Source organism: Anas platyrhynchos, chromosome 33 (assembly GCF_047663525.1).
Source record: "Anas platyrhynchos isolate ZD024472 breed Pekin duck chromosome 33, IASCAAS_PekinDuck_T2T, whole genome shotgun sequence".
In the NCBI taxonomy this organism is placed as follows: domain Eukaryota; kingdom Metazoa; phylum Chordata; class Aves; order Anseriformes; family Anatidae; genus Anas; species Anas platyrhynchos.
The window spans coordinates 95,673-118,334 of record NC_092618.1 but is presented as its reverse complement, the minus strand read 5'-3'; the positions used below and the strand labels follow the sequence as shown (position 1 = coordinate 118,334).

Here is a 22,662-nt window from a genome sequence, read left to right as displayed (position 1 = left end):
GTTTGCCTTTTCTCGAGGCAGGAGCAACCCACACTGCCTTCCCCATCCACCTTCCTACATGCACTACGGGAACTTTAGCTCCTTTCACAGTGTGTAGGGGTTTTGTTTCAGCAGGACCAGCACGGCTGTCAGACCCCCTATTGTTAACTAGCCAAGTGGCTTCTGGTAGATTTGTGTCCCATTGTTTCCACGTCCCAGCACCTAATGCTCGTAAGAGAATCACAGAATTTCACAGAATTTCTAGGTTGGAAGAGACCTCAAGATGATCGAGTCCAACCTCTGACCTAACACTAACAGTCCCCACTAAACCATCCCGAGCACAGCTGTCCTAAATCCATCCCAATAAAGAAATTTTAAGCGAGGGTGACAGAAAAGTCCCCTGCTTTTTCCCTTTCATATTCATTGATGTCATTGCCAGTCCAATACTAATCACAATCATTTTTTTTACATAGTTTTTAACAGTCCATGGTACCTCTCAACCTTCCCAGAAGCTTGCGTTTGATAAGGGATGTGCTACACCCACTCAACACCATGCCTCTTGGCCCAGAAGGTAAAAGGATTGTTTCAGAAATGACTCCCATTGTCAGACTCAATTCTCTCTGGTGTACCATGACGCCACAATACTTGTCTTTCCAGGCCCTAGACAGTGTTTCGGGCCGTGGTGTGGTTTACAGGGTACGTTTCCAGCCACCCAGTAGTTGCTTCTACCATGCTGAGTATGTACCGTTTGCCTTAGCGAGTTTTTGGGAGTGGTCCAATATAGTCAATCTGCCAGGCCTCACCATATTGAAACCCTAGCCATCTCCCCCTGTTCCAGGGAGATTTTACTTTCGTGGCTTTCTCGATTGCAGCACAGGTCTCACACTCATGGGTAACCTGTGTGATGGCCTCAATGGTCAAGTCCACCCCTCGATCACGAGCCCATCTGTAAGTGGCATCCCTCCCCAGATGTCCTAATGTTTCATGGGCCCATCGGGCTACAAACAGCTCACCCTCACGTTCCCAGTCCAGGTCCACCTGAGCCACTTTGATTTTCGAAGCTCGATCCACTTCTTCGTTGTTCTGATGTTCTTCAGTAGCGTGACTCTTGGGCACGTGGGCATCTGCATGACTGAATGACTAATGCCTGAAGATGCCCAGCTCCTTCCCAGTGCCCCCAGTAATGCCTGGAGACCCCTAATACCTTCCCAGTGCTCCCCAGTGCTGTCTTTAGCCCCCCCAGTTCTGTTCCAGTGCCACTCAGTAATGTCTGGAGATGCCTGGTTCCCTCCCAGTGCCCCCTAGTTCTGTCCTGAGTGCCCCCAGTTCTCTCCCAGTTCCCCCCAGTATTGCTCAGAGTCCCCAAGCACCCTCCCAGTGACCCCCAGTAATGCCTAGAGACCCCCCTGCTCCCTCCCAGTGTCCCCCAGTTCTGCCCAGAGGTCACCAGTACCCTCCCAGTAACCCCCAGTGCTGGCCCCCGTGCCCCAGTGTGCTCACAGTTCCTCCCAGTGCTCCCCAGAGTCCCCAGTGTACGCATCTAGTGCATCCCAGTACCCTCCCAGCATCCCCAAGTGATGCCCAGAGCGTACCAATTCCTTCCCAGTGCCTCCCAGCACTGCCTGGAGACCACCCAGTACCCTCCCAGTGCTCCCCTGAGCCACCAGTACCCACCTAGAAGTAGCTAGAGCCCCCAGTACTCTCCCAGTGCCCCCCAGTACTGCACAGAGCCCCTCAATAACACCCCAGTGCCCCACATTGCTGTCTAGAGCCCCTCAGTGTTCTCCCAGTGCCCACCAGTAATGCCTACAGGAGGTCTCTGGGCATTACTGAAGGGCACTGGGAGAGTGCTGGGAAGCTCTGAGCGACACTGGGGGGCGCTGGAAGAGAGCTGAAGATCCGCAGGCATTACTGGGGGGGGGCACTGGGAGGGTGCTGGTGGGCTCTAAGCAACACTGGGATGCATTGGGAGGGAACTGGGGACACTCAGGACAGCGCTAGGGTCACTGGGAGGGAATTGGGGGGGTCTCCAGGCATTACTGGGGCACACTGGAACAGAATTGAGGGGGCTGAAGACAGCACTGGGGGGCACTGGGAGGGTGCTGGGGGGCTCTGAGCAATACTGGGGGGGCACAGGGAGAGTACTGAAGGTCCATAGGCATTACTCGGGGGCACTGGGAGGGTGCTGGGGGGCTCTGGGCAATACTGGGGGGGCACTGAGAGAGTGCTGAAGGTCCATAGGCATTACTGGGGGGCACTGGGAGGGTGCTGGGGAGCTCTGGGCAACACTGGGGGGCACTGGGAGGGTGCTGGGGCCTCTAAGCAATATTTGGAGGCACTGGGTGGGTTAACCACTTGCTAGACACCTCTAGATACAGGCACAGCCAGGGATTCGGAAGCTTTTAGAGGGTTCCAGGGATTCAGAAATTCTTTGAAGGTTCCAGGATGGGTCAGGAGAAAAGGGACCCATAACAGGAACTTGGAAGATTGGGTCTACTCCTGGAGAGCTGAACGTTAGGCTTGTTACAAATGAAGTCTCAACTCGATCTGAATTTAGTCATACTTATAAAATGGGTAATATTTAAAGATTTATAGTAATATTTACAAAAGGGTTTTGGGGACTGCTGCGGGGCTAACAGCAGCACAGCAGTCGAGATAGCAGTTCTGACATTCTGTAACGCCTTGACGTCAGGATCTTGGTGGTTTGAACTGTCGTGTAACGGACCGTGGGATTCGGGTCGTTACATAAAGGCTGGAGGGCTGCAAAAGAAAGAAGAGCAGAGATGAAAACCCACTCCTTGCAGAGATCCCCAGGCATCCCCTGCAGACCATGCCAGCCCCACTCGACTCTTCCCCAGGCCAGGAAGAGGCAGTTTCATCTCCCTCTTCATCCAGGTTGCGTGCTCTACAACAGGCTCCCACCTTCTGTCAGCCTTACTGCCCTTTCCCCTGACTCTTCCTCAGGGACACTCAACCCTTTCAGCGGCACTGCCCAGCTCCAGGCTGGGAGGCCATTCCCTGACACCACGGGCTACCCCGTCTCCTCTCCCTCGTTCCTATGGCTGCATTGCTCCTCCGCCCCGAAGCATTTCCCTGGAGCAGGGCAAGGCACGGGGGCCTCTGCCGCTGTCCCCCCAGCCCTAGCACACCCCCCACTGCCCTCACTCACCGCTGAGGATTTCATTCAGCTTCTCCTCGCTCTGGTCCTCGCAGTAGCGCGCAGCAAGACCTAGGCACAGAGATCCCATCAGAGCCCCACTCCCCAGCACGCTCCCAGCAGCGCAGCCCCTGGCCTGGCCAGCCAGGCTGTGCCCCCTCCTGCACCCTGGAGCAAGGGCCCAGTCGGGGGGTCCTGGGGGCAACAGGGCTGTGCCTGGGGCTGCCAAAGGCTGCCCCAAGAGGGACCCAGGGGCTGGGCTCACCAATGAATCTGACGGCCTCAAGTCGCAAGTTGGTCTGAGTGGCCTGCAGGTAGGGCTGGCTCTGCTGCAGGTATTCTTCTACTCTGCCTCTGTCCTGCTGCAGCTGGAGAGAGAGAGAACGCAGGGTCACGGGGCTTGCACACCCTCTCCAGGGTCTCCTCCAGCATCCTGGGGGCAGGGAGGGCAGAGGGGCCTGCAGAACAGCCCCCTGGGGCTCTGTGCTGGCAGGAAGGGAGCGAGGATGCGGCTGCAGGCAGCAGGCTCTGGCCGGGCATGTTTGCCCAGCTGGGGCAAACCAAGATGGGTCCTTACCAAGCACTCCCCAATCCTCCACGTCTGTTCTGTCTGGGCCAAGCGCTTGAGCTCCTTGCGTCGCAGAAACTCTGCAGCCACGGCGAGAGCTTCCCCAGAGGCCTGCGGAGCAGCAGAGGTTGGGAGGTAGCAGCACAGCCTTGGGAAGGAGACCCTCTGTCCCCTCCTCTTGGCAGGGCTGCGAGCCTTTCCCAGCGTGTTATGGGAGGCTGTGGTGGGGGGCAGCGTGCACTGGGTTCAGTGGCCAAGGCAAGGCCACGGGACAGCCACCATCGGAGGCAGCTCATGCTGCCGGCCAGAGATCCCCCAGAGCAACCCTGTGGTGTCGGCACAGCCTTGCCCACGTAACTGCTCAGCTCTGAGATCTGTACCTTTGCTACGCTCTCACTCTGGTCTCTCATGTGAAAGTAGAGTGGGAGAAGGCTCCTGTGCACTGTCCTCTTCATTTTCTTCTTCCTTTGCCGCAGCACAGCCTCCACTACGGCTTGGAAGAGGCAGATGGAGTGCTCCTGCACCTGGCTGGATGCCTGGCAGGGAGGAGGGCAGGAGGAATTTCAGCATTAGCATGGCTGATGTGAAGGGAGCTCACAGCACTGTGAGATGCTTCAGCGCTGGATCCTTCCCAGAGGAGCTGCTCAGGGGCAGCTGCAAGGCCTGGTGCCCGTGAAGGGCAACGCAATCGGTTGCCATCGCAGGCTGCCCGCCAGCCACCCCACTTTCGCCACCAGCCGCACTAGCCATGCCCAAGCAGAGCTCCGCAGTGTTATAAGTTGCCCCCTTAATTAGTTTTCAGAGAGCATTGCATTAATAATAGGAAGGAAGTTATTGAGTAAGAAACAGCAAGCAAATCATCGCTGGGCGGCCGTGGAGTCTCGGCTCCACCAACGGCGCGCACCTCACCCCCGCCAGGGTCCCTTTTTATATCTTGGCAGTTCCGGGATTACGCAGCACATCCTGGTATATTTTGCGACTGCGCACACTGTTGCTAGGGGGTCGTCTCTGTCCCTCTGGTGGTTGTGAAGATGAAGGCCATAGTCTTCCTCGGCGTTGTGGTTCAACTTCTTTTTTTTTTTTTTTTTTTAATTTGGTCATGTTGGGCCAGCGTGAGACAGGAAGGCAGGATGTTGATACACTAGTTGAGCAACTTATCAGGAGATGGTTACATGAGCTTTGCAGCAGGGTCTTTGAACAAAAGAGGCAACTGAGATGCAGAAGGAGAGAAGGGGAGGGGGTTCTCTTTTTTGTTACATTAAGCAAAAGAACTTTCATAGTGTCTAGCCAAGCATTATACAGCTCCTTACTTCAGCAGGGAGTTTTCGCAACTCCCGCTCCTCAAACGGAACTCCTTGTTTTTATAATACAAAAGACAATGAACAGACATTTATTGTGTATTACAGTTGTGTTTTTTTATTCCCTGCTTCTTGTGAACATTTGAAGGAAAAGAGGCTGGGTAACTCTTTTCTCACACACACACACAGAGAGCAGAGCTGCAGGTAGCACGGCCTCTGCGCGCTCAGTGCTAGGCCTCGCAGTTTGTAACACACCTGGGCACTTTAAACCCCTTCTCCTCAGGCTAGAGCCTCAAGGTTTTTTAGTATTTGTGAATTCAGTTTGTCTTTATTTGAGAAAGAAACCCTGAAAATGCAAATTTCCCTTGCTTGAGCCTTCAGGAAAGCCCAAGGCCTTGCTGGCCCCAGCGGGCAGCAGGGCAGTGCCTCTGCTACAATACAGGATGGGACACCGTTTATCTCATGCTCCTCATCCCCCTCGTTTGAAATGTTTTGCCTGAGCCAAATGTCCCTGTGCATGCTGTCAGCCTGCCAGAAAGCCCTGTCCCCGAGGCATAGCGGCGAGGCCTTGCCCTGCCACCAGCCTGCCCTGCCCGACTGGTGGCAGCAGGGTTAGCGCCATTCCTGTCCTTCATTTTACAGTGATCCTCTTCTTATTTTGAAGGCAGATGTGGCTGAAGTGTGCAAATCCCTGAAGCAGTACTGTAGCTAATTTTATGGCTTCTTTAGTGCCATCCAAAACAAAAACAGCAAAACCGAACACCAAACAAGCAACTCCCCCTGATGGAGCAGTCTAAAGAAAGGATGTTAAGCAACACAGCATTAGCCTGTGCTTTTGTCAGTGTTTCCACTGCCAGGTCGTCTTCCTAAAGGAACCAAACTTTGGCATGGAAAAAAAAATAATCTTGAAACGTTTCCAAAGGGCTATGTGATGGGGTGACAATGAGAGTTAAAATGACTAACAGCGCTGCAAATTTTGGCCCAAAATCCCGTAAATGTTGCCAGGCAGCAGCAGCCAAGGTGTGAGCATTTCTCAGGAGGTGCCAACTGCCCATGGGAGCGATAAGGGCACATGCACACACATTACGTGCAAATAATTAATAGATGACCTTTAGATGCTGGGCGCTGCAGCATGAGTAATGGAGGTCAGTAATTTCTTGTCAGCAGCAGCTTTTCTTGAACGAAAGGTTTTAAGACGTGGCTCATACTGTGGTGGGGAAGAAATCTTCCTGCATTAATCACGAACTTGTCTTTTTCACGAATGTATTCTGCTGGAGGTAAGTACACCCTGCCAGACTGTCTAAAGCAACCAGAAACAGCATTTGATTTCCAGAGAAGGTGGAAATCTGAACAGAAAAGGACACAGGTTTTCTGAGGGCCTTCATTTTAGTCCCTCTCCATGAGCACGTGTAAACCCTCAAAGTCTCTTGGAGCAGGACACTGGTGGAGGAAGGCAGTCCCAGCCCATTTCTCCCAGCTGCCATGCCAAGCAGTGCAGAGGCAACAGAGAAAGGCATGAATGAGGGATTAAGCATCTAATTCCTCCCAGTAAAACACCACTGGTTCATATGGCAGGTAGGGCACTGTAACCCCCTCCAGGTCCCCTCTTCCCACCCTGCTGCTGGGACCAACGTGGGGGGAACATGGTGCTGCTACCCCTGGTCTAGAGCCAGGCTGGAGGCACTTGGCCTTCCTCTTCTCTTCTTCCTCTGCACCTCAGGACTGAGCTGCTCGGGCTCCGTTTACTGCATAGCAGCTCCCTGGAACAAGGCGTTTGAAAACATCTTCTGGCTAGACACATACCTTAGCATATTAGAAGGTATTTTTAGTACCTCTGGCAGAACGGATCAAACTCGGCTTTCAGCTCTACTAATAGAACCCTGTGGACTGTGCTGGCATCGCCTCGTATTCGTACCGAGGTAGCAGCTGAGTAAAGTTTACTAAATAGTTGTGTTTACTTCACATGAGACAAAAAAAAAACAAGTAGAGAAAAACACCAGAGGGGTTCCTGACGTACAGCAGGCTGGGGTTTTTGTGCTAGGAGCGTGGCTCGGGCTGGTAGACGCTCCGTTTGCTGAAGAAACAGCAGCACACAGCAAGGGCAAAACACGCCGAACGTTGCCGCCCGAGTTTGTGATGACTGTTTTTGCACGGGGATAAATATAACCACGACCATTTCATACAGCAAAACACTCTGTGATGAGTGCATGAGTACAGTATAAGTGGCCTTACTGATTACAGGAGCTATAAGCACGGGCTGGAAACCCTTGTTCCCCTCTGCAAGTCGGAAGCCATGGCAGCGGAGGGAGGTTTTACAGCTAAATTATTAAAAGCCGTGGCAGAGTGGTTTTTCTGGAGGGCTCCGAGTGTGAAGCTGGTGCTCTGCCACCCGACCAGCCATGCCAAGGCGGTGGGAAGCGTGCCACCACAATTACACACTCGGAAGAGGGGAAGGCTGAGCTAACTACCATATTCTTACCGTGTAGGCTGGTTAAAAAAAAAAAAAAAAATGTAACATGTAATGATTCCTGCCTTATTGCAGTGTTTGGCTTCCAGATATAGCCCTGCATGGGAAGGCAGGTATGACGTTGGAGGGAGCCAAATGAGCATTTCCTGCTTGTAAGTCATGTAATGTCAGGAATCTGGCCTGCTGGAAACACCCTGCTCATCACACCCAGCAATGCCACCTCCCTCGGGCCTGGCGAGCACCGGTCCACAGCTCAGGTCCTTTGTGTGCTGATTTTCGGCGGCACGAACCCGAGCTCTGTGTGCCTCCCGCATGGGAAGCGGCTTAGCTCCCCCAGAAACTCAGGGACTTGCCAGAGGCCTTAGATAAGTAGGCAAGATTTGTTTTAGCCGCCCTCAGCATCCAAGGTATTTCCTACTGTAAGAATAAGGAAACATTGAGGATGCTTCAGCTGCCATATTTGTTTATCTTAGGTCAAACCGGGGAGATTTTCCAGAACCGCTGCTGCAGCTGTGCTTTGAGAGGCTGCCCTTCCAGCAAGTGCTCCTCTGCTGACACCATGATGACAAAAAAGCTTCGCTCAGATCTTCGCCGAGCTCCAGGGGCAAGGGCGCAGGCAGCTGCTGAGCAAAGCTGCGCGGATGCCTCCGGACACTCCCCGGGTATGCCTCATTCACCTTGACCTCGGCTGGGCCAGCACGGGGGAAGCCAGGAGGGAGAAGAAAATCACCGGCGCTTGCTCCCTCCAATTTCTGAGCAGGAAATTACCGCAGGCGGACGTGGAGATGGGTTTCACGTTGAGATTCCCCGAGCCTGCGAATCCTAAGTGCCCTAAGAGGGCAACCCCACAAAAGGTGGAGGCAGGTGCTCAGCTGCTGGGGGCTACGGCAATGACCCGGCGGGGTTTTCACACCTCCTGCCTGCTCCTTGCAGTGTCCTTCAACCCACCACCCGCGTTTGCTGGAAAGGCAAGGGGAAAAGGAGAAAACAACCTCACGGCACCGTAAAACGGGGAAATTCGGCCCAATTCATCCTAACAAGGGAAAAGCAGACCCTAGAGCTGACCGTTTTCACAGCAGATGGTTTCACAGCACGCATGAGGTCCTGGCTGGATGACGCCGAGCGGGCGAGCAGGGAAGGGCCCCACAGGCCAAAATGTTCCGACCCGGGCTCTGATCCTGGAATCTGATTCATACGAGTGCAGCCCGGTGCCTCCCAGCTGCTCTACTTAATGGTGCAGATCGGATTGCAGCCTCCCGGGTGCCTAAATTTAGCCCCCAAAACCCATATATCGATTAGTTTGACATCCTCAAGTGCCACGCACCCATTTCAGTAGGAATTACAAACGCTGGTTCGATCCAAAGGCTTGGTTTGAAGGCCTTGGCACGCTCCTCGATGCCCTCAGGGGCTCAGGCTGACAAGGGCAACACGAAACCCGGTGCCCCAACCCTGTGAGACACAGATCACCTCTGCGCCGCTGTGGGATGATTTGTTTTGAGCTGTAACAGCTCCTGGCACACCGTGCCAGCAGGGAGCTGGCCGCACGCTTGCTGCGTGCTGACTGCTCTCTCTGCTGGCCAACTGAAAAATTTTATTTCCACGAGACGGGCCTGCAGAAATGCACCAACCGAGAAAATGTGTGTCAGAAAAATAGAGCTTTTTTTTTTCCCCTAAGGTCCCAAACAGGCACGTAAAAGAGGTTGAATTGAATAAATGATATTCTTAACAAAAAGGAAGCAGCAGAGGAGAAAGAGGCAGGACAGACATGGGTCTTCTGTCCCATCCCAGCTCACTGCATCCATAGTTTGGTGGAAGTGAGAGGACCGACCCGTGGGACAGGGTGACCCCAGCGTGGATGTCAGGCTGTCAGGGCCTTGCCCTAACATTTTCAGTAGCAAACGTTGTAGTGTTGGGTTACTGGAGAATTTCCAGTGACCACCAGCACAGAGAAGCCAGGAGAGAGTGGGACTGTGAGGAACTTTTTTCTGTTTGTTCAATGCCTAATTCAGGGGTGACCGAGTCCAAAAAGCCACCGCACGGGGACTCTCAGCACATAAATACTGTAATAGGAATGGACTACAGAAAGTCAGGACTTCTCTGTGGGAAAGGACAAGCTAAAGAGTGAGTAAAGAGAAAAAGGAACGTTTCTTCATGCTGATTTTTAACTTCTACATTCTGAATAATGGTTGTCTCTGTTCTCCTTAACAGCCTTGATCCTGAAATTAGACCAAACGTGGCAAATTCTCTTATCTGAGTCTCACTAAAGGGAGCGTGCCATGGATTTCAGCCACCAGGAACCAGCTCAGGATGGTAGCTCAGTAGTTTAATCAAGGAGCAAACTCATGTCTGGAGGGATGACAACCTGATGTTCTACAGCTCAATGGCTCTGCTGAGTGACACCCAGGTGCTGGGTTTATGTGGCGAGGTTTTGGTAGTGGGGGGAGCTGCAAGGGTGGCCTCTGTTTACAACAGAGCAACACGTTTATGGTGGGATGTCAACCTCTGATCTGATTTATTAAAAAAAAAGAAGTTGACTCTTTTGTAATAAAAATAAAAGACTTTATTCAGTTCAGTGTACCCTGGGTACTGTATTTGCCCAAACGCTTATTCCATATAAAGAAATGTAAACCATTCATAAATACAATGTAAGAGCAGCAAAACAAATCAAACCACCTGCAACCTGCAGCAGAAAGAGCTTCTTTACTTCACTGTGCTTTCACGGAGCAGCTGAGATGAGTCTGTCTGCCAAACTGGCGCACAAAGTCCGATAAGGGCAGCACTGAGCCCCAGCCCACTTTGGGATTCATACTGATGAAATCATCCAAGTTCATCTTGGAATCTAAAACAAGAGCAGAGAAGTGAAATGTCAGAGTTCCCGATTCAGCTTCTGTAGCACATACAGCTACCATGAAAATCCCAAGAAAAACCGTTTGAAAGTATAACTCAGAGCAGCTCACAGCACGCTTGCTGAGCAGCAGTCCAACAGCTCTGCAGACCATACAGAGCCACCAGAACCAAATTCCATAGAAATGGAATTTGCTCCAGCTGCAAAAAGCCTGTGTAATTAGGCTCACCATTACAGATAGTGTAAGCGAGGAAGGGAAGACAACGTTTGGGAATCCCATACCCAGCAGTCCCAGCCAACACGCAGCCCCTGCAGCCCTCTTGTTTGCACCATATCTACACCGCAGCACAGCTTTGGGATTTTCTGAGCCCCAGCTCTCAGCACCTGCAAGGTCTGGCCCCTAACTTGACCTTTTCCTTGTCAGCCCCTTTGGGTACTGAACATCAAAAACTCTCTCAACCACAGTCCCACTGCTGCCACAAGTGCCAGCACAAGGCCACTTTCTACTCGACTACGTGGGGATTTAAAATAGCACAAGCCCAGCAATTTTCTGTTGGAACTCCAGAACAACCAGCAGAGGATAACAGTTCCAGCATGCAGGTAGCCTGGTAAGCTTGTTTTCCAGTCCCCAGCTTGTCTTTTCCTCTCAGATGCTTTTATTTTACAATTAATGTGATTACTCGTGTAGTTTAAGATCTGAAAGATAAACAAGTCCCTGCTTTATGTGCACTGAGCATAGCAGAAGAATAATTTAATTAAAATGTTCTGCGAATGGTGAAGAAGCCCAAGGGGGATTGTTCCAGCAGAGTCACAACCAAAGCAGCTGCTGTTAGCAACTTGGGAGCTGCTGTCACACTGTCTGTAGGAAGGGAAACAGTCTCTGACAGTCAGGAGGGTGGTGGCAGGGCATAACACAGTGCATCAGGAGTTTAATGAGAGCAAAACCTGTTGTAACAGGCAAGCAAGAAGAAGAAACAAGCTTCACCGTCCCGCGAAGAGCAGATGGTCTAAAGACCAGTCAGTAGGTGGCACTAAAGCAGTATGAGAGCCATGTAACTGCCTGTAGTGCTCTCCCATCTCCTTTGGTTCAGGAGACAGAAGTCCCCCTTTGTCATCCTTGTTATTCACGTGTCACATCTAAAGGCTGTGCACTTATGTGAGACCTTACAGCTTTAGCCAACAGCTCCGCAAAAACAGACCACCACAAAAGCCTTTTTCTGAAGCAGATAAAAAGTGGCAAAAAATAATAATGAAAAATCTCCTGTTTATTTTTAAGATTTACAACACGCTCACAGTCCTCCTCTGATGCTGTAGGTGTTACACTAGTCTGCATTTGGGCACGCACAGAGCTAAGGCTTCCTCTTTGCCCAAACTCACTTTGTTTACAGTCCGTGAGACCCACCTGGTGCATTCCGAGATCCGTGCACGTTTTCATTTCTTTTTTGATCAAGTCTGACACTTTTGCCCTGAGCAGGGACAAAACAAAAACGCCATCTGATAGTGCACAGCCTAACAGCCACGATACCTGTGGCATCTGCCAACAGGAGTTTTTGGAGTAATTCCAACCTCCAAAGAGGGTGTTGCTGTAACAATATGTGGATGATCTGTTATTGTTAGGACAGGAGAAAGCAGCTGTGAAGGAAGGCACTAACAAGCTATTTGAATTTCTGGGAAAACAGGGCTTGAAAGGATTGGAAAATAAATTAAAATTCATAGAAAAAGAGAAGCCAAATATTTAGGGCATCTAGTGGCTGAGGGGGAATGAAGAATAAATCCAGAGAGGATTCAGTGAGGAAACAGGGGAGGTGATCAGGCATCGGGTAATAGGGAATAAAAGGTTATGGTTTGTTTACTGAAATGCGCTCCTGATTGACAGGCCGCATGCCATTGCACTCGCAAATAAAATAACTTCACAGAAGATCCTGTCTGAAGAAAATTATTTGAGGTGTTTCTCACAACAGTTTTATTTTCAAATGGGAATCAGGTTATAGCACGCATGAGCTGCTTAGATCTGTATCAGTCCTTCTTTCCTTCCGCTAGGATCCTGCCATTACCTTGTGGAGAAGGTACAGAAGGGAACTGCAGCCACCTGCCTGCCCTGTCTAGCAGCTGCCCCTTTACAGAAACACATCACACACGGCACCCACACAGTTCCTCAGCTGCCCTATCTGCATTCTTCAGAAATAAACCCCCAGAATTCATGGCTTCTAGGGATTTCAGTAGTAATAAAAAGAACAAAAAGCCTTTACACATCCATTCTGCCTGTGTGCTGCCAAACACCTGGGGAGAACTGAAAATCAAAGCGAGGCTTTTCAGCGTTAGGAGCTGGTGCTACCAGTTGTATCGAAGCAGTAAGACCTGAGTAACTGCAGGGTGCAAGCTGGATTTTACACAGGCTTGCAGCAAGGAGGGCTGATCTCATCGGGACTTAAACCATGCAGAATCAAACCTCATTCATTTGTAGGAGGAAGACTTCAAAGAAAACCCCAGGCTGGGCTAGCCAGCTCCAGAATGGTGAATCCACACCTCAAAACAGATCTTGTTTAGTTTTATTTAAAAAAGCAGGATGAGCACCCGCAGCAGAGGAACAGAGGCCAGAGCACTGCCAACACAAGACTTATTCCAACACAAGAATTATTCCTTTTGAGTTAGTATTAGGAAAAAAAAATGCTTCACTGGTTCCTGATAGTTTATTGGTTGAATTCCAACAGGAATTTCACAGTCCTTTAACACTTCCTGGTAAACTTCATAAAAAGGCATCACTGGTCCCAGTGCCTTGTCCCAGCACCACAGTGGGTATTTACATTACCCTATTTGGCCTACATTTGACTTAAATGCTACAGAATTTCCTTGCCCAAAGTGCTCTATTTGGGCTCAGCAGCTGCTCTGCCCTGAAGAGGCAATATTTCAGTATCAAGAACAAAACCTCCCATCTTTTTAAGTTTACTAAAAGCTTTAAAACCCCACTGGATAAGAGAAGCAGGGTGTGTTGAGTGTAACTAACATCCTTTAAGACGCAGCAGCACCAGAGCGCTGATTTTCTTTAAATACCCTAAGTTCACAAGCTCATTTCTTTTTAACAGTACAATGCTCATATACATTAAAAAAAATATGTATTTATGCTATTTTTTTCAGTCTTCAAGCATTTGTTTAGCATCAAAGACAGACCAAATAGATGTAATATGAGTCCTTGTAACTGATAAGCTTTTGTAGTCATCTTCTCAAGAGCTTATGACTCTGGCTTCTCTAAATGACAGCAATATAACCTCAAGGAGTAATGTAATGCTCTGATCTCACAAATAAATTGGCACTAAAGCCATATACGTGATCAATTCCGCCACCTGTTAAATTACAGTCACCTCTAACACCAGCAGCGAGCAATTTAATCTTCCACAAACACAAATTAGCATGGAAAAGAGAGTACTCTAAGTGGGGAGGAAGCAATTATCCATAAAGGCATTTGGCGTGGATGAACATCAATGTCCCAGGCTGTTTTACACTAACCAAAGGTCAGCCACCTGGCTTCCTATCAAGTTTGAAATCAGGTGCTTTATGCCTGATAAGACTGTGCATACATTGAAGCACACACCATTACGAGGTGCCTCAGGTGAGGAAAGGAAAAACAAAACCAAAGCCTGAGAAACTTGCACTGAGCAAAAGGCAGTGTGAACGAGATGTCCTAGACCTGACAGAGTCTCCTCCTGTTCTGACCCCAATCCCAGAGCTACCCAGCCAGCGATCCTCCACCTTGGGTGGGCGCAGGGTAAGCAGTCACTGTCCCCTGCAACACCCAGGTGACTGCCCAGACAAGAGCACATCACCACAGGTGCACTCAGAGCCTTCCAGGTGGCTGGCAACAGGACAAGAAGCAAAGCACTCGAGTGGGAACACAGGAAACTCTGGTTGCATACTGGAATTGTATTGAATTCATGCCTGGGATCAAATATTGGAACACTGTGCCCAGAGAGGTGGTGCAATGGCCGTCCCTGGAGTTGTTCCAGGCTAGACCAGACAGAGTCTTAAAGCCCCTCAGTCTAATTGCACCGGCTTTGAGCAGGGTCTGGACTGGATGACCTGGGGATGCTCCTCCCAGCCTGGCAAGGTACAGGCTAAGGAATGAAGTACGGCAGCAATCAAAGTCTCTGCATCTTTAGCTACCTACCAACATCCCAAGGATGACCTGGAGGCTGGCTGAGACAGGTGTTTCATAGCCTGGAATTTCTAAAAATGCTTCACAAGGCTGTACCTGTGCTCCCGCCCCCACTCGTAACTCATTTATACCCAAGTGAAACGCCAAACTTTCTTAGAAAGCAACACAAAAACTGTGAATTAACTTGCCTGTAGCTTAAAACCACAATAAACTCGGCTCTAGACACAAGACATGTTCCTTTGACCCCACCTTCTCTAACAGAAATATATGGTAGCATTGTATTATTAAAAAAGCAGCAAAACCAAACGTGCACAGCATCAACAAACTCCACCAAAACAAAACTTCACCACACTTCTCTCCATCTGGGAAGAAAAGGAGAGAATAAGCACATGGCAAACATTAGCCAGCTTGGCAAACACGTGGTTCGAGTAAGCTGAAATGCCGTGTGATAAAAAAAAGTGGGGTAATCACCGTGTTAAAAATTCCCTTTCCAACCCTAGGCAGGTTGCTTGGCCTCTGTTTCAACTCCCCACTGCAACATTTCATACCTCTTACTCTCTGCTCAGTTTCTGAAGACCAGCAGTTCGTGTTTGATAACAGCAGTGGCAGCTGCCAGGAAGCACGCTACACTTTACATGTTCGGAAAAGGCAAGCACTGCAGAGCCCCATTTTGTCCCCATACACTGTGCTGGCTGGATACGCTTCCAAAGCACATGTCCAAAAGCACATTTTTTTATTGCACCCACCTCTGACTGAATCATTCAACTCTGTTAAAAGGAAAAAGGAGTCCTGCCAGCTCACCTGCTGTTTCAATGCAGGGGTACGAGGGAGGAGGTTTCTGCCATTTCCCATCTGCATCTTTCATGTGAGATCTGTCCGAAGCAAACGTCTCCAGGTACAGATCTGCTCGTATCATCCGGATTTTCCTAAACAACAATGCACAATTGTATCAAGAGATATATGTACATAACGCTGCATTAGCCACTCTGGAGAAGAGCCCTTTCTTCCTCCCAGGGAGCCTTAGCTTAGTTAAATACTCCACTCAGAAACACTGGGCTAAGCTGCTGGGCTGTTAAGAATAAACATCAGCAAGGAAGGGCTTTTGATGATTAAACAACAGCAATTAAAGAGCTTTAGAAAAATAATGCAGTGCATTGAGTTTCTTGGAGTATAACAGAAGACTTCTATCAGTATATATCCACAGAGACAACTTCAACTTGGACTTCATGAAATAAAATTCATGCTCTTCATCTTTTTTTTTTTGTCCTCACCTGTGAAATTCAGGATGAAGGCTGTCATCCAGCCTGAAGGCCTCCGTGCTGTACACGTCAAAAGGACAGGGGAATGGCAGCACTGTGTCAAGATCATAAATGAAGTTCTGCTCCCCACTGGAAACATGAAGTAGGATAACGTGGTAGTCCTGGGAAGAACGGTAATTGTCAGGAGTTAAACAGTTGTTAACCAGAAACCGGCACAGGGAGTAGAAAAAAAGCCTCCTGGAAGCTGAGGCTACAGCTTCTCTTCTTTAGAGACTGCTTTCTGATGCTCGGGTATCACGCCTGTGATGTTCCAGCACCAGGAGAGAGGTTTCCTAATGCCTGCCTCAGCCCTCGTGCCTTTTGGTAAGCCTTGCTATTCTCCCCGTTACTTGTAGCCTTCTTTGATATCAGCCTGGGCAGCTAACCTGAAGAGTACGCTAGTCCTCATACCACATCTTTGATTCCTTAACATGTAGGAAACACGGGTATGGCAGGGGGCTGGAGAAACTCCAGTTACTATTTTCAGTGTTAGTTACTTACATTCATTGCAGTTTTCCAAAAAGTAAATTGAAGATACTTGTTGTTAACTCCTATTCCTTCTCAGATCATCCCGATAACACTTGGACCTCTTTTTAAGCCAAGCCTTTTGTACAATATAAACACACTGATAATTTTCCAGAAAATGATTCTGTAAGGACAGAATTTCAGAAATTCACAGATTTTTTTTTTTAAAAAACAGAATTTCTGAAACAAATTGCCACGCAAAATTGATTTTTTCCCTCCCATACAGTATAACCATAACTACACATCTTTAAAAGGAATTCTGTAGTGGCAACTACTGAACTACATTACATTAAACGACACGCCAAAAACTCTGGAAGAGCTTACATACAAGCTGGCACCTGAAGACATGTATTGCTCACGTTTTTCCATCCCATGTCAGACCTATATGGATATTTTCACCCGTCAGCTTGTTACAAGACATCTATTTAACATCCTACAAAGCTGGCGGGCCCCAACAAAACCAGACAGTAATTTTCACAGAACTGTTGTGCACTCTTACCGATGCTAACTAAGCTTTGTCACCTGGTGGTTTTATGGGCCATCTCACTGCTATTTCCCTGTGAACAATAAAAGGGTTGCATTTAGGCTGCTGTAGAAGAATAATAAATACTAATACAGAACTACAGGACGGCTGAGGTCGGAAGGGACCTCTGGCACATACAGAGTGCTTCCTGATGCTCAGGGGGGACATAAACCTAAATTCATTCCAGCAGAGGTATCTAACACTACCCACATCTGATCCTGCAGACCTCAGCTGCAGAGGCACGCACTTAAATACTGACAAAGAAAGAACAGAGGGCCTTACCCAGACAACAGGCTCATCTCCATGCCCTGACTTCTGTTTCCAGAGCGGGACCTGAAAGTTAAGCAATTTGGCATAAACCACTCCTGACTTACAGAGATTAGTTTCGGCTTGGGTAAGTTCTTTGCTAAACTCTGCATTTCATCAGCTTGTGTCAGTGCTGCTGTCAGAAAGCTTGCTCCAGTTTTTATCTTTCAGAAACATTAAACTGGACGCTATTCTGGACCATATAATGTAATATTCCCCCTAACTTGATGGATGACAGGGAAAAATCATCCCACAGCCCTTAGGGGCACCGTGATTCCTTCTTCCCACAATCCAAGCGTGTCAGGTAAGGACATTCATAGAAACATTCAGGTTGGAAGAGACCTTTAAGATCATCTAGCCCAACCTTTAACCTTTAATTAAGATTCATCTGTTGTTTTAGGGCAACTTCTTTTAAGCTTGGAAAGAATGCCATGAACCTTTTGTTCCCCTGAGGGTATCCTTATCCTTGGGGCTTCCAGAGGAGAGAGCAGGGCTCTCTTCTGGTGCAGCAGGTCGAGCTGTTTCCTTTTACTGTTTCTCAGGTTCTGGTGTTGCCTTGATGTCTTGAGCAAATACTGCGTGGGGTCTGGAGGCCAGAAACAAATGAAATTCTTCATGCTCCCAGGTGCTGCTGCCTGCGTGCCTCTCAGCTGCTGCAGGGGGGCCTGGGGCCAAGACTCACCTACCGCAGGCTGTACTTAAAAGGCCTGGGGTAGTTAAAGCGCCTCCCACCTCCCCCCGCCTGTGGTTTACCACCCCCACGGAGCGCACAACTCACCCACTCACCATCCTCCTCTCGTTGGAGATGAAAACCGCGTAGAACTCCTCCACAGGGCGCTCCCCCCGACTCCTGATGTAGTCGCACAGCTTCCACACGTTTTCCTCACTGCAAAACACAACCGTCGACGGCACCGTTTTCTTTTCAATCCCCTTTTCACCTTCACTTCCAGCAACCCAAACCGGGCCGGGAAGGTTTCCCTGCGGGGTTTTTAGCTCCGTTTTCAACTCCCCCCCTCAGCGTGCCGCCAGCCTCCAGTCAGGCGCCGGCCGCCATTTTCAGGCGCCTCCCTTACCAGTAGCAGCCGGTGTAGGCGCAGGCGGCTCGGGGAGGCACCGCCGGCCGGTACCGGTCCTCATCCAGCTCCGCCATGCTCCGGGGGCAGACTTCCCGTGCTGGGGAACGGGGCCGGGCTCCTGAGGGAGCCGCCTGAGGGCGGGCGCGGAGCCCGTGAGGAGGCGGCGCCCGCCTGAGGGGGCGGCACGCGCCGCTTCCCGCCCGCCAAAAGGCTCAAACGGTGCTGCGCCTGCCGCCTGTAACCCTCCGCCGGCAAAGATTTAAAAAATACTTCCAAAAAAAAAAAAAAAAATTTAAAAGAGCGGGCGAGGGCCGGCCCTCAGTGAGGGCCGGAAGAGGGAGCCGCGCCGAGGAGGGAAGAAAGGGGGGAGGAGGGGGATAGAGGGCTCCGTGTGAGGCGGAGGGATCCGCAGCGGGCCGCGGGGCCGCCTCAGTGGGCGCCGCGCCTCCGGGAGTCCCTGCGGCGCCGCCATGGTGGTGCTGAGGCGCAGCGCCGGCAGCCGCCGGCGGTCCCTGGCTGCCATGGACTCGAGCTCCGAGTTCCTCTCGCTGCAGCCCGGCGGCAGGAGGACGAGCAGGCAGAGAGCAGCCCCGGCCGTGAGTTCCCGCGGGGTTCCCTCCGAGCGAGCCCGGGCGGGGAGCTTTGGGGGGGGGTTCGTTCACCAGCCCCCCACCCCCTCAGGCGGCCCCGCGGGCAGGTGCACGCGGGGGGTGCTGAGGGGGCTCGGAGAGCAAGGCTAAAAATCAGAGTTAATTAGTGCTGAAGTAAAAAAACCGTTAGTTAGGGGGTGTAATGTGGTTACGACTTCCCTTAAGGGGTTGATGGTGTTAGGGAAAGCCCGAATTTGCTCTTAGGGACGATTCGTGTGTCTGGTATTTCATCCACACCATTTCCAGCTCCGTCTTGCTGCTCCCATCCCCGCTCAGCATCACCTGAAGGAATTGGCTGCTGTACACACAGCTAGCTAGAGCTCAAGCTCTGCTCTTCCCAAAGGCAGAGCAGAACCACCTCAAAGCACCTCCCAGCTCTCAGGGCGAGCCCCGCCTCCGAGCGATGCTTTCAGCTCTCCGTGCCGCCGAGCTCAGCGTTCTCGGCTGTTTGGGTTCAGGCTGGGGTTTTGTTTTGCTCTTTCTCTTCCCCCTTCTCATTTCAAGTCTACTGAACTAAGCAGGAAGCAGCCCTTGGGGTGTCGTCTCTTTGCAAGCAGGCGCTGGAGGCTGCTTCAGTATCTCCACTTTGCCGTTGCAGTGTGCATGAGAAGCGGTTGTCAAAGCCTGCAAGGACTTGAGCTGCCCGTGGCACGTGAGGGAAGGCTGTGCAAAGTCAGGCAGGGCAAACAGCTGGCCCGCTTTCCTTGTGGGAGCAGGAATGAGGAAGTTAAATGTAAAGTTTTCACTGAAGCGAAAGCAGAATCCTTCTCATGAAACAGGTTGTAAGGTGTGTTTGGTTTGGTTTCTTTCTTTGTGTTTTTTCACCTCTTTGCAGAACTTTCCCATGCTTCGAGGCACAGAGTCACTCCTGTTTCGTTTGTAGGACCGCCAGCCTTTGCTGGAGCACTCATATAGCAGAGACATGTAGAAGTGCCCTAGATGACAGAGATGGCGATCCTGCTCCTAGCTGCTTGTTCACATCCTAATGTCTCTTTCCTGACTTTCTGGTGCGCAAAGACTCGGCAATAGCAGCTTTTGCAGTTTTCCCGATACCAGCAAGCCATTTACCTTCAGTTATTCGGCGTATTTCATCCATCTAGATTAAGGAGCATGCAGCAGAAAGTCTCAGGTAAACCGGAGTCTGATGGCTTCGTCTTCTCCCAAGTTTCCAGTCCCAAGGAGTCCTGTGGCAGACCGTAAGCGGCGGCTGTCCCTCTGGAGGCTGTTTGTCTGCAGCTTTACAACCCCGCTGTGATTCCTCAGGCCGAACAAGGTCGTTTTGTTGTGACCTGTACTTGACACCCGTGTGCTCCAGAGTTCCCTTTTTGTTTGGGGAAAGTGGGAAGTGGCCCTTTTCTCTGCTGAGCCTTCCTGAGTCATCTGCGTAGGGACTTGACGCCAGAGCTCCTAGCCTAAACACACTTATCTGTTTGGCTGGCACTGGAGCATCTGCTTGCTTCCTTAGAGACACCCAACAGCTAACTTCTTAGAAGCAATTGTTGATCACTTCCCATAGTAGGAGGAAAATAACTTTCAAACTACTACAAAATTCCTTCCTGCAGTTTCCTTGCTCTGGTTTAGCCACTTGCTTCTGCTGAATTTCACTTCTTGAGTGCGTTTTTTCAGCCTTGTATGACTGATACGAGCCAGTTCTGCCCTGCTGGCAGCCTGCTGCAGGTAACGTAGTGCTTCTCAGTGTCTGCTGTCTCACTGACTTGGGATGCTTTTGTAGGAGCCAGAGGATGGTCAGGGTTCCTGGTCCATTGTTCCCGGCTGTGCCCTTGTTTGAGACAAGGTGAAGATAAAAGAAGAGCTGATAAAGAATAACACGAGTACACGGCACTGTGCTTGTTGCAGAGAAGTCATCAAATAAATGCATAACTATGTGTACAGAGGTCTCCTGAGTTATTCCACTCTTTCCTTTCTTAAGCCTCCCGGAGGAAAAACATTAAACATCACTGTGGCAGACCAGGCTGGTCTCATCAAGCTTTAGGTCTTGTTTCATCTCTGCTGGGTCTGGGGAATAAAAAACGTCTTCAAGAGTTGTTTCATGATGCATGATTCAAACTTGTGCTAGGGCAAGCATCTCGTGAGGCCCCTTTCTCTCTGCACGGAGAAACAGGAGGAAGAAAAGCATTCTCCCACGTGCCCTTACCAGTGCCCTCCTTAATTCTTCATGCCTTTGCTGTTACCTTGAGCAAACGCTAGCTAAGCTCTTAGTAAAGTTAGTGCCAGGAAGCAGAAGAATCTTGTCTATTTTCTGACTTTCGAGTGAAAATTTCATTTGATGTACTCTTGCTGGAACTTCATTTTGTAAACAGAACGACCCCCCACTCAAGGATATCACAATGTTCCCCCCGTACTAAAAATGTAGTACTCACCCTTGTAGGAGAGCAATGTGAAGAGGTCAAGGGCAGTAAGAAGGGTTCAAAGCTTTGATATAACAAGGCCTTCCAATTTTTTTGACAGAGCTCCTAATAAGCATCTTTAGCAAGGTCTGGAGATGGGAGAAAAACTCGAACTAGATTTTAATTCTAGGATGTATAATGTCAAGTTGACTGTTCCTCTGAACAGTCATTGAATTTTTTTATATTATTTTTTAAATTTAATTAGTTTATTTTTATTTTGAAAAACTTGTAGATTGAAAAGCAAGAGAGAAAGCATGTGCAGTGAGTGTGGCCTGAAACCTCCGGCTAAATCAGCAAAGCTATGAGCATGCTGATGGCTGTACCAGCACCTTAAAGCTAGTCTCTTCTCAGTGGAAAGTCTTTTCTACAAACATATGTTTTTTTCCAACCCTTGAGGTGGTGTTGTGGTTTACGCGGCCGGCAGCTTAAACACCACACAGCCCTTCTCCAACCCTCTCACCTCCCTCTCTGGGATGGGGGAGAGAAAGGGAAAGTGAAGCCTGCGAGTTGAGATAAAGACAGTTTATTAAGACAGGAAAATAATAATGATAATGATGATGATAATAGTACTGCTAATAGTAATATGTACAAAACAAGTGATGTACAATGCGGTTGCTCGCTACCCGCTGACCAGTGCCCAGCGTAACCCCTAGCATCCCGGCTGCCCCGCCCTATCCATGGTGCAGCATGTTGCCATAAGGCAGAGCTACAGGCTGGGAGATGAGTGGTTGGAGAGCTGCCAGGCAGAGAAGGACCTGGGAGTGATGGTGGACAGTCGGCTGAATATGAGGCAGCAGTGTGCTCAGGTGGCCAAGAAGGCCAACGGCATCCTGGCTTGTATCAGAAACAGTGTGGCCAGCAGGGCTAGGGAGGTGATCGTCCCCCTGTACTCGGCTCTGGTGAGGCCGCACCTCGAGTACTGTGTTCAGTTTTGGGCCCCTCGCTCCAAGAAGGACATCGAGGTGCTTGAGCAGGTCCAGAGAAGGGCGACGAAGCTGGTGAGGGGCCTGGAGAACAAGTCCTACGAGGAGCGGCTGAGGGAGCTGGGCTTGTTCAGCCTGGAGAAGAGGAGGCTCAGGGGCGACCTTATTGCTCTTTACGGACACCTTAAAGGAGGCTGTAGCGAGGTGGGGGTTGGCCTGTTCTCCCACGTGCCGGGTGACAGGATGAGGAGGAATGGGCTTAAGTTGCGACAGGGGAGTTTGAGGTTGGATCTTAGGAAGAACTTCTTTACCGAAAGGGTTGTTAGACACTGGAACAGGCTGCCCAGGGAAGTGGTGGAGTCACCATCCCTGGAAGTCTTTAAAAGACGTTTAGATGTAGAGCTGAGGGATATGGTTTAGTGGGGACTGTTAGCGTTAGGTCAGAGGTTGGACTCGATGATCTTGAGGTCTCTTCCAACCTAGAAATTG

At 50.1% G+C, this 22,662-nt stretch overlaps 1 protein-coding gene across 4 annotated transcripts; it reads right to left on the bottom strand.

The window, feature by feature from the left end:
- Positions 1 to 6,953: 6,953 nt before the first annotated feature.
- LOC140000236 (protein N-terminal glutamine amidohydrolase-like) lies at positions 6,954 to 18,411 on the bottom strand. 4 transcript variants are annotated; one of them, XM_072030048.1, is made up of 6 exons: positions 18,190 to 18,411; positions 17,903 to 18,002; positions 17,093 to 17,143; positions 15,736 to 15,884; positions 15,266 to 15,390; positions 6,954 to 8,429 (listed from the first exon to the last, which is right to left on the bottom strand). In XM_072030048.1, the coding sequence occupies exons 1-6, from the start codon at positions 18,264 to 18,266 to the stop codon at positions 8,377 to 8,379; spliced, it is 555 nt and encodes a 184-aa protein (XP_071886149.1). In that variant the 5' UTR covers positions 18,267 to 18,411; the 3' UTR covers positions 6,954 to 8,376. The 4 variants fall into 4 exon arrangements, with proteins under 4 accessions (XP_071886149.1, XP_071886147.1, XP_071886148.1 ...); XM_072030046.1 differs by lacking the exon at positions 6,954 to 8,429 and adding an exon at positions 10,007 to 10,308; XM_072030049.1 differs by lacking the exon at positions 6,954 to 8,429 and adding an exon at positions 10,315 to 11,780.
- Between the last annotated feature and the right edge of the window lie 4,251 nt (positions 18,412 to 22,662).

Excerpts from the sequence above, each read along its gene's own strand:
- LOC140000236 (XM_072030046.1), bottom strand. The coding sequence starts at position 18,266 with ATGGCGGAGCTGGATGAGGACCGGTACCGGCCGGCGGTGCCTCCCCGA. Across the intron at positions 15,885-17,092 it reads GAGATGAGCCTGTTGTCTGG|GACTACCACGTTATCCTACT; the intron begins GTAAGGCCCTCT and ends CGTTCTTCCCAG. Across the intron at positions 10,309-15,265 it reads CCCCTGCATTGAAACAGCAG|ATTCCAAGATGAACTTGGAT; the intron begins GTGAGCTGGCAG and ends CTCTTGTTTTAG.